Source organism: Saccostrea echinata, unplaced genomic scaffold, assembly GCF_033153115.1.
Source record: "Saccostrea echinata isolate AGI-Se365-2 ecotype Australia unplaced genomic scaffold, CSIRO_AGI_Sech_v1 ptg000172c, whole genome shotgun sequence".
NCBI lineage: Eukaryota > Metazoa > Mollusca > Bivalvia > Ostreida > Ostreidae > Saccostrea > Saccostrea echinata.
The window spans coordinates 6567-18091 of NW_026889921.1; the positions used below are offsets into that span (position 1 = coordinate 6567).

An 11525-nucleotide genomic window follows, 5' to 3' on the forward strand; every position below is an offset into this window, starting at 1 on the left:
ATTCCAGGTTAGGTTTAAGATACCAGGTTAGGTTTAAGATACCAGGTTAGGTTTAAGATACCAGGTTAGATTTAAGATACCATGTAAAGTTTAAGATACCAGGTTATGTTTAAAAAACCAGGTTATGTTTAAAAAACCAGGTTAGGTTTAAGATTAAGGTTAAGGTTAGGTTTGAAGATAAAGGTTAAGGTAAGGGTTAAGGATTAATATTAAAGGAAGTTTTTAAAGTTAATGAAGGGTTGAAGATTAAGATTAAATTTTAGTTCTTGTTTCAGAAAGGAATCTTGATATGGTAACTAATCTAAAAAATCTTCCTTTGTGAGAATGATCTAGTAGTTGAATTTGTAAGACCAATGCATAGACTATCGTGTCTGTAAAAGACAAAAAATGTTGGATCGGAAAGTATGGACAAATGATTTAAACAAATTTTAGGGGCAGATAATTCGGCCGTATATTGCCATAAGGTTTAGTTCATAGGCTAGATTAAGGGTTAGTTTAAAGTTAAGATTAAAATTTAAATTAAGGTTTAAAAAAAGGGAAGGTAAAGTTTTTTGCTAAGATTAGGGTTACGGTTAAGATTAAGGTAAAGTTTTGATAAATGTTATGTTGATATTTTGAATTAATTGAACAGTTTCCATTTTATTTATGGAATAAGCCTTGATTTAGAATTGAAAATAAGCAAATATCTTAATTTCAAAATTCATTTTAATACATGAGTTTTTGAAGTACATTTTAAAATTTTATATATTTTCAAATATCTTAAATTTAAAATTCATTTTAATACATGGATTTTTGAAGAACATTTTAACATTTTATATATCAAAATATTCTATTTGTTATTAGAAAAACAATTTTCAGTCAATCTGTTCAGGAGCTTCCATTCCGAAACCATGAGGGTGTCCAGGTTGAAACCTAGGAATCAAAACAATAAAATCAAATTAATTAATTCATGTATAAACCATCGTAAGTATGCATTTTATAGGTGTTTTACATTGCATAATAAACAGAATTTTGACACAAAAATACCTTGTGGCGCCATGAATACGATTCTCCACCATAATTAAATCGAATTTCGTCCTCTACCTCTATATCCTTCTTTGCTTTGAATATGATGTGTTGTTTTTCGCCTTTTTCAACGAGTTTTGGAAAAATATTAGGATGGCAATGCTCGTCATTAATTAATCTGCCAAGGCTTCCATCGTCTACAGATGCGTCTATTCTAGAAGTAAATTAGTTTCTTTTAAATTTAAATGAAAGATGAAGGATACATTCTGCTGTGAAAATGATTAAAAACTACTCACATCTTCAATTTGCCATTGAAATTAAATTCAAAGAAATAGGTATCATCCTCGTCTTCAAGGAATGGACCTTCCCTCAATTTGCCTTTGTATTCCAGCAAAGGTTCACCTTTAGAGAACTTCTTCCTTGCAAATACACCATTTCCTGTAATATCAACATTCAAAATGTATCATTGATTCTATTATCTATACTCAGTGTACACAATTTACAAGTATTTTCAATTTTGTACCTATCTCATCATTAATATATTTCACCATGAAGTTAGAATCATCAATTAAATTAAGGACATCAGTCTCTTTTTTAGCTAAGTGTCTTCTTGGATAGCTTCTCAAGGTCTTAAATGGCCGTGAAATATGTGCAGAGTTTTTCTTCTCTGTAGTCAGTTCGACCTGATTGGAGACCTTGAAATTACTGTCGACAATATCATAACTAGGTTGCATTTGATTAGTTGGCATCTCCAAGGGCTCTGAAATTATATCCATTGAGTTAGGGGATACAGCGTTTTCTTCATCAATGAAAGATGATGTGCTTGACTTCGGAATTGATTCAATTTCTCTAGGGATAAGTCTAGTATATGTCTCATTTACAGATAAAACATGACTTTGAGTTGAATGAGCTCTTGCAGTGTTTGAAGGACGAATTAAAACGACCTTACACTGAGAAATATGCCTGTCTAGAATTTCTTTCAGAAATGTAGAGCCCAGAGATTCATCTTTAGGAGTTTTCCATAATTGGTCCCAACGGTGCCCTAGTAAATGATCTGTGAAGAGAACCATTTTCTGTGTCATTTCATATTCAAACGATTTGACTTTCAGTGAAACGGTCATCTTGATTTCTTCTTTTATTTTGTCCTGGATAAAAAACTCATTGCTAATTTCCCTGAAGACGTCCTCTTTCAATACTTTCATTTCTTCCATAATCATCACTTTCGTGTTTTCCATCACCAGACTCTTCAATGAGGTTATCTCTTTGGTAATAATATTGTCCAGCTCAGATATTGTAACATATTCTATTGAAAATATAATTAATTGAATTATGCACCTTGAAAATTAAAATACTTTTTCCTTTAAAAATGATTTGTTTTTAGCTTAATTTAATGTGTAAATATAGTTACCGTTCTCTTTTTCTGCGTTTGTGTCACATTCCATTTTCAACTGAAACACATTTTAAACCATGTAATTTATTTCTAACATTGAAAATGCACTGGTTTATATTGACCCTACAACAACTTCGATTCTACATATTCACCTTCTTTTCGATCTCTAGCGACAAACAATATACATTTATTAAAAACACAACCAAAAACACACACACACACACACACACCCTCTCCCTCACACACACACACACCCTATTTAGTGTAAATCCAAAATTTAAACAATAATTAATTATGACGGTAAATGTGACAAGTATAATACAAAAAGATACCTAGCGGATATTTACATAATTCATTGACATAAACATATTTTCCAGAACTCACCTGATTTGAATACATACTAAACCCTTTTGTGCTCTACTTAAAAACCAACAGCCAAGTAAACATTCAAACTCAACCTGAAAGACATTATTTAACGATATATTTAGCTATACAGACTCAAACTTCGGTATAATCTTATGATTAGAGTTAATGTTAAGGTTAAGTTCAAGATTAAGGTTAAGGTTAAGGTTAAGATTCAGATTCAGGTTAAGGTTAAGATTAGGTTAATGTTTTGAATTTTAGGTTTTGCGTATGATTAAGATGAAGTTTAAGGTTTGTATAAAGGTTAAGTTTAAGACTAAAGTTAAGGTTAAGGGAAATATTAAAATTTTTATTACATTTCCATTTAAGTTAAACGTTCATATTGAATTTATAGATCAAGTTAAGGTCAAGTTTGTCTTAAGGTTAAGGTTAAAATAAAGGCTTAAATTAAGAATAAGATTAAAGTTACAGTTACGCTTAAACTTGCAGTTAAGGTACGCTCACCTATGTCTTTACCTTAAATAAACACATCTTATGCGGCTACAATAATTTGAATTTTTTTACCAAGAGGTTATTATTGATATCACAATAGTCTAACACCTCACCTTTATCAAAATAATTGACTTCTCTAGCCCTGCCGTTAACCTAACCTGCTAACCATTCCTCCAACGCTGATGAAGACGCTTATCTGTAACCTTAACCCTAACCTTAAACCCTTACCCAAACAAACCTTATCCAGTTTATTACGTGTACATTCCAATTAATCGTTATGTAAAACTTGAAGTTGGAAGACATTGAAATGACAGACAACGAGGTCGAATCAGCATATATCACGACAGGTAAGGAAAATACCGAAGAAGTCATCAGGTTTGGCTTGAATCCAGCTAACATACTTACCAGAACTGAACCAATTAGAATAAGAGACTGTACGATTCCACGTGTCACTCAAACCTTGTGGTATGACTTCGATTTTGATGTGGACGGTATAGTGGCAACTTTAGAACGATTTTCAGATATTTCAGCTTCATTCACGTATTTAGGAATTCTACCAAGAGAGAAATTTAGTCTTATTAAAGTCTATAACATTGTCAGGAAGCATTTGCCCCTAGCCAGTTTTTCGAGAAGGGGGCTTGAATGTTTAAGATGGAGTGTGAGTACAAAAATGTTTGAAGGTGATGGTTTTGAATTTCATCTCGCTCTATTACCAAAACCTCAACGGACACATTTTACACATGTGAATGAATCACTTCTTCAAAAATATCAATACGATTTTTACGATACGTTCCGAAATAATTTTTCGAAGTGTATTCAATCCTTGTCGCCAGCGGATATATCTAGAGGTACATTTAAGAAAAATTCAATTAAAAATATCCGGAAATGGAGAGTGTTACCAGACGACAGGATTCTTGTGTTACGTCTTTTAGATGAAGCACTTCAAATAACGCTGCATAAAGAGGAATTTGAGGTAACAGTATTAGCTTTTCAATTAGGTCAACATGATACTTCGGATGAAATCATCGTGAAAGCATTTGATGTGAACAAAGCTACTATTTCTATTCATGCTGCGATAACCATTTCATCCAAGTTCTTTGATCAACATTTATTATGGTCAAGATTCGGACTACAAGATATTGTCGGTGAGCGTGGAACATTTACTACAGCACTCACTTTGAGTTCCTGTGCAAACTTCCAGACAAACTTAGACGGAAGAATACTTGACATTACTCAAGAACTACGACAAATTTGTAAAACTCCTCATGTCTTAAATTTTGTTCAATTCTATGCCGACACTCCACATTTGAGTGCATCGTATATTCATCCAACGTTTGGATGCATAGTTTCTACAGGTATTCTTCATAAGGAAATAATAAAAAGTTTAGAAAAAAAAAGCAAAGAGTACTTAGATATATGTGAAGAAAACTGCCTTAAACTGGTCAAGGTCAACGCTAGGGTTGAAATTGTTGCCTTGCAACAGAACAGTTCAAAAACAATTATCGCAAAAGACTTTATCGATTGTTCTGTGCTACAAAATCTAATTGCAAAGTACCCACTGTTGGTGCCATTTTCGAACAAAACATCATCACCAGATCCTCAACTGACTTTTTCTGCTTTTATATGCAGTATACCAAAGCATATTCATCAGACATTATTCACTTTGTTCGAAGAGAAAAAAAAACAAAGGTGGTTTTTTTGATGTTTGGAAAGCATATCAATACGAAGTTGCCAATGAAAAATTCTGGAGAGGAAAACCAAATTCAGTACTTGACAATATTTTTGCGTCAAATCTTGGACCGGGGGGATCCTCTCCTGACAGATCACTTACTTGGGAAAATGGATTCCTATGTCTTGAAAATAGTGAAGTAAGTGCACTAAACAATAGAAGTACCCCTCCGCTGAAGTTTATAAAACTATCCAAAATAGAAGAAAACAGAATTCGACGTATATTCAATTTTTCTGACGTTTTGAAAAGTGGCGATGTAGTAATTGGCAAGAGAGCTGTCTTAATCTTAATTCAAGACATTATGGCTGATCCTTACAGAATAGCAAATTGTGGTCACTCTCTTTTAGCAAACATGAGAGGTAAAACTTTCCCAGGAGGGGGGAGATTTTCTGGATCCATCTCCTTGTTGGACTTATGCAACAAACTTTGCAACAAACTACAATATAAGCACCCATATGTATTTAAGCGGGTCTTAGAATTAATAGAAGAAGAGGGTAGAAATACTACAGATATTTTGATAAAGGGATTTCAAAGTTTAGATATTACATACTTCCCTGATCTATCATTTTATGACGGGAATAGAAATCCTAAAATAGCTTGGAGAGGAAATGGGTATTTGAAAATTCTATATGAACAATCTGGCCAAATTTCTACTGAAAAAAGCATAGAAGTCACCAATCTTGTTATCCATTCTCTAGAATCAGAAGGATTAGTTCATTCTTCAAAATTCCGAGACATTGCAAAAGACAATAATTTTTCCTTTCCATGGATTTCGGAGGTTCTTTGCAATTTGATGGAAGAACGTATCAACATTCAGTTGTTGACAGAAATTTGTACATATGTGTCATGCATAGGTTTGATGCAAAATAACTGGTATGTTTCCTACGAAAATTTCCAAAAACATCATTTGAAGATCCACAAGAAACTCCCAAATTTGACACATACCCTTCAGAATCATGAAATTCTTTCCAAATTTAGACTGCAAATTTTCCCTCATCTTACAGTGATGAAGTTGCATGATAATCTTCCGTATTTAATATCTAAGCCTGAAGTAATGTATGAGAGATCTGAAAAACTTAATGATGACTCTGAGAATGAAGACAGTTCAGGAGAGGTCGAAAGATTCGAAGATATGAACCCTAACACTGATGATTTACCAGTTAATGAAATTCAGAGAGAGAATATTCAAAAGGTACCAAGAAAACACTGTACAGCTGGATTTCGAGGCCGCTGGCAAGGGTTGGAACTTGAAATCTTACATATTGTTAAACTAACAAAACCAAAGTCTCTTAACGCTGCATACAACTTCTACTTGAAACTGTGCGATGAAAGAAATGTTGTGGACAGAAGCTTCTTCTCTTTTAAGCACAAATTCAAAAACATACCTTGATTGCTTTTATTTTATTCGTGACAAAGAGAAAATAAAGGAAAAAAATATTGAACACAAAATACTATTAATTTTCTTTGTCACTTTAAAAGAAAATGATATCAACTCATATTGTTAAAGTCAAAACAAGCAATATAAATAATAAAACATGTACATGTTTATTCTATAGCATACCAAATATTTGTTAAAAATGTGATAATGTTCATTCTCCACAATACAGTTATTTTAATTTGAAAATTTGAAAATTATTGAAACAAAACGGAAAATGACATTAATTCAGTCCTGGGAGAATATTGTCAGTGTGAATAAATTTTTCAAAACTTCAGTTTAAAGAGAAATGGACACAATATCACCTATTTCTTTTAACAATGAATTTTAATGTTTACAGCTCCTAATTCAAGCAAATCAAATGATCAGCAAAAATTTGAAAATCATTTGTTGATTTGTAAAGGAGATTCAGAACGTAAGAGTCATCAAAATATAAGCAAGACTTGTGCCTTGTTTTTGTTTACATGTAGAAAATATCATACTTATAATATTAAGAGATTCATCAAATCAATAGAAACTGTGTAATCATATTTAGAATTAACTTCTTTATTGAGAATATCTGCTTTGAAAAATCATTTTAGAATATTTAACCTATGTAAACAATAACATGGAACGTACCTTGTTTAATGAACAAAGGTTTGGGGTTCTAAATCTGTCTTGTATGTCTACTACTGAGAGTCAAATTTTTGCTCATCATTAAAAAAAGGCAAATTAAAAATATTTGGACAAACATATTTATAATTTTCTTTGTCAATTCAAAAAAAAAAAAACAAAAAACAATGATATCGACTCATATTGTAAAAGTCGAAATAAGCAATGTACCTGTTTATAATATTACATTGTATATGTTCATTTTATAGCATACAATAAAAAAGTTGTTAAAATGTCATAATGTTTACTCGCTCAAATACAGTTATTTTAAGTTGAAAAATATTTAAAATATTGAAACAAAACTTAAAATGATCTTCATTGTCAGAGATTATTGGAAATGTGCAAACACTTTCAAACCTTCAGGTTAAAGGGACAGGACACAATTTCAACTTTTTTTTTTTAAATAAATTTTAATGTTTACAATTCCTAATCAAAGCAAATCAAATGATCAGCAAAAATTTGAACATCATTTGTTGATTTACAAAACAGATGTAGAACGTAAAGGCATCAAAATTTAAACAAGACTCGTGCCTGAATTTTCTTTACGCATAGAAAGTATCATACTCACAACATAGTCGAGATTCACCAATTCACTACAAATTGTGTAATCGTCTTTAGAACTAGCTTCTTTATAGAGAAATTATGTTTTGAAAGATCATATTAATGTATTTAACCTATGTAAACAAAAACACGGAACCTTAATTTTTTTATTTGACAAAGGTTTGAGGTTATAATTCTGTCTTGTATCTCTATTACTGGTATACAAATTTTTGCTTATCATTGAAATGTTACAAAATAAAAATAATTGGACAAAATATTTCTAATTTTCTTTGTCAATTAAAAACAAAACCAAACTAAAAAACAAAAGAAAAAAAACCACAATGATATCGACCCATAATGTAAAAGTCGGAAAAAGCAATATACATGTATGTAATAATACTGTATATTTTACTTTATATCTTGCAAAAAAAATGTTAATATGTGATCATATAAACTCTCTCCAATAGAGTTAATTTGAAAAATGTGAAAATATTGAACAAAACTGAAAATGAACTTCATTCTCAGAGATTATTTACAATGTGTTAGAACTTTCGAACCTTCAGGTAAAAGGGACATGGACACAATTTCAACTTATTTTTTAAAGAATTTTTTTAATGTTTTCAATTCCCTAGCAAAACAAATACTATAGTTAACTATAGTAAATCAAAGTGTCAAAGTTTTTGTCAAACTTTTCTAAAGTGTCAAAGTTTTCACCAAAGTTTTTTCAAAGTGTCAACGTTTTCACTTAAGTTTTTCAAAGTGTCAAAGTTTTCGCCAAAGTTTGTCAAAGTGTCAGAGTTTTTGCCAAAGTTTTTCAAAGTGTCAAAGTTTTCACTAAAGTTTTCGCTAAAGGTTTTCAAGTTTTTGCCAAAGTTTTTCAAAGTGTCAAAATTTTTGACAAAGCTTTTCAAAGTGTCAAAGTTTTTGCTAAAGTTTTTAAAAGTGTCAAAGTTTTTAGCTTAAGTTTTTCAAAGTGTCAAAGTTTTTGCTAAAGTTTTTAAAAGTTTCAAAGTTTGCGCTAAAGTTTTTCAGAGTGTCAAAGTTTTAGCCAAAATTTTTCAAAGTGTCAAAGTTTTTGCTAAAGTTTTTCAAAGTGTCAAAGTTTGTGCTAAAGTTTTTCAAAGTGTCAAAGTTTTCGCCAAAGTTTGTCAAAGTTTTCGCCAAAGTTTTTCAAAGTATCAAAGTTTTCACCAAAGTTTTTCAAAGTGTCAAAGTTTTCGCTAAAGTTTTTCAAAGTGTCAAAGTTTTAGCCAAAGTTTTCCAAAGTGATAAAGTTTATGATAAAGTTTTTCAATGTATCCAAGTTTTCGATAAAATTTTTTCAAAGTGTCAAAATTTTCGCCAAAGTTTTTTTAAGTGTCAAAGTTTTCGCCAAAGTTTTTCAAAGTGTCAAAGTTTTCACCAAAGTTTTTCAAAGTGTCAAAGTTTTCGTCAAAGTTTTTCAAAATGTCAAAGTTTTCGTCAAAGTTTTTCGAAAAGTCAAAGTTTTCGTTAAAGTTTTTCAAAGTGTCAAAGTTATCACTATAGCAAATCAAAGTTTTCAAAGTGTGAAAGTTATAACTATAATTAACTATAGTAAACTATAGTTAACTATAATATTTTTTGTTAGGGTTCCCAATCATCACAAATCAAATGATCAGCAAAATTTTGAACATCATTTTTGGATTTACAAAACAGATGTAGAACTTAAAAGTTATCCAAATTTAAACAATACTCGTGTCTGTTTTTTATTTACATATAGAAAATATCATACTCATAATATAACGAGATTCACCAAATCACTACAAATTGTGTGATCGTCGTTAGAAATAGTTTCTTTATTGAGAATTGTGCTTTGAAAGATCATATTAGTATATTTAACTTGTATAAACAAAAACATGGAACGGACCTTGTTTAAAAAACAAAGGTTTGGAGTTCTATATTTGTTTTCTATCTCTACTACTGATATTCAAATTTTGCTAATCGTTAAAAAACAGCGTGTTTCAACTAACATGTCCCGACTATTATTCTCTATATTTTTGCACAGTAATGAAATATTTTAAAAATATAATTGTGTATTTTAAAGCCCATTTTCTTGAAATATCTTGTGTTATAACAATATAAGATATAAGATAAATTCTTTTTTTTCCATTGAAGTTTTGATTACATTATCAAAAATTGGTTTTTGAGGGTTTTTTTTTTCATAAATGGATCAATGGAGGTTTAAAAACTAAACAATGCAAACAGAAAATCTCTAAAATCATCAATATTAGTGCATACGATTTTGAAAAAGAAAGTAGTCAAATTAAAATAATCTTTTTAGAAAACATCTTTTCATTAGACATGTCAAAAAAACAAAAATGTCATAAAGGAATTAAGAGACAAAATGAGGATGCTTACTGAAAATATTGTGACTTTTTAGAAAACATAAAAATGACGATAAATTGAAAACTATTTGTTCAAAGTTTAAATATGCCTGTCTTAAAAAAATAATTGATTAAAAATTACTCCAACTTTTATGTTAGGAAAATTGTTTTCATTTTTGCAAAACATTCTTTCGTTTTCACTGTTAAACATTCTATTGAAACCACAAAATCGGGACATGTTTCCTGAAACACCCTGTGCCTTGGTTGAAATTTTGATATTATAATAAAGGAAAAACATAACTTTTCAGCTGAATCTGTGTCCATGTCCCTTAAGTGTATTGACAATGTCTGCCGATAAGCTTATTGGTTTCGGCAGACATTGTCAATCCTGGTGATCACCCGTGAATACCATGCTCTTGAATCACTCCAAAATCCTTTCTTTGCTCCCTCCTCAAAGATAGCTTCCTTGATGGAGATTGTTCTGCGATAATTATTGTCCTTGCATTTGTTTACAATAAAATCATTACCTCTTGGGTTTGAACCCCAATTAAATCTTGGGATTTTTCTTGGAGCTGATTTTGGAGTGGATGTGACGATTTTACCATCTTCACCCGATGGAACACTTTCACTTCGATCGAGATCTTTTTCGGGTCTGGATGAACCAGCTTCATTGGTGGGAAATGACGGTTGTAACGTGGATGGACCAGCTTCACTTTCATCCATCTTTTCTTCTGATTGCTTTACATCAGTTTCAGGCATTGTGAGGTTATCCACAACAGAAATTATGTTTATATTCGATGGATGAACCAGGGCCACATTGCATTCCGCCACATACTGGTTCACACATCCTCTAATCCTCTGTTCAGATATGTCAATCTCTGTCTTCATCCGCTTCAAAAACCCTTCCTGCCAGTTAACAAATTCTTCTCGTGATAACGCTTTCACCTCTTGCTTCATCTCTTGTACCTTTTCTGCCGTTACTTCCCTCACTGCATTTCTAATCTGCATTCTGAAACCCTCCATCTCTTCCTGGATGATATTTCTCGTCTCCTTAATTAAGATTTGTCCCATCCGAGACATTTCCCTCTGTAAAATACCGTCTAAGGCAGAGGCTGTTACAAATTCTGCAAGAATAGAATGACCAGACTATAACACAATTAGAAACATATTTATGCTGCTAATTTGAGTGGCTTTTACATTGCAAGTTAGAAAATACTTTGTGATAAAAAAGAATACACACATGTAATATCCCAGATGCACATAATTTTTTTGTTTTCCTTAAAATAAAATTTGAAGATTGACCTACCATCCTCATACTCGGACTCTTCAACAGATGCTTCGTTTGTTGCCATCCTTAGAATCTATAAAAATAAAAAGTGACATTTATTTCTTACGATAAGTATCAAATAAAGACTCTAATATCCCTCCCTTTTCTTCCGACTATTTGCAAAAATATCTATAGAGTACATTTAAAATAAAATTCTTAACACATGTAATATGCCCTATAAATGCTACAATTTAAACAAATGCATTTTCATAAAAAGATGTTGTGGAATCAATGTTTTCTGTGTGTGC

The 11525-nt window shown here is 31.1% G+C and overlaps 1 protein-coding gene across 1 annotated transcript; it reads right to left on the reverse strand.

The window, feature by feature from the left end:
* Nucleotides 1-854: 854 nt before the first annotated feature.
* Nucleotides 855-2447, reverse strand: LOC133177568 (uncharacterized). Its single transcript, XM_061312535.1, has 5 exons — nucleotides 2414-2447; nucleotides 1529-2308; nucleotides 1302-1443; nucleotides 1046-1219; nucleotides 855-912 (listed from the first exon to the last, which is right to left on the reverse strand). Exons 1-5 carry the CDS (start codon nucleotides 2445-2447, stop codon nucleotides 855-857), a joined length of 1188 nt encoding a protein of 395 aa, XP_061168519.1.
* Between the last annotated feature and the right edge of the window lie 9078 nt (nucleotides 2448-11525).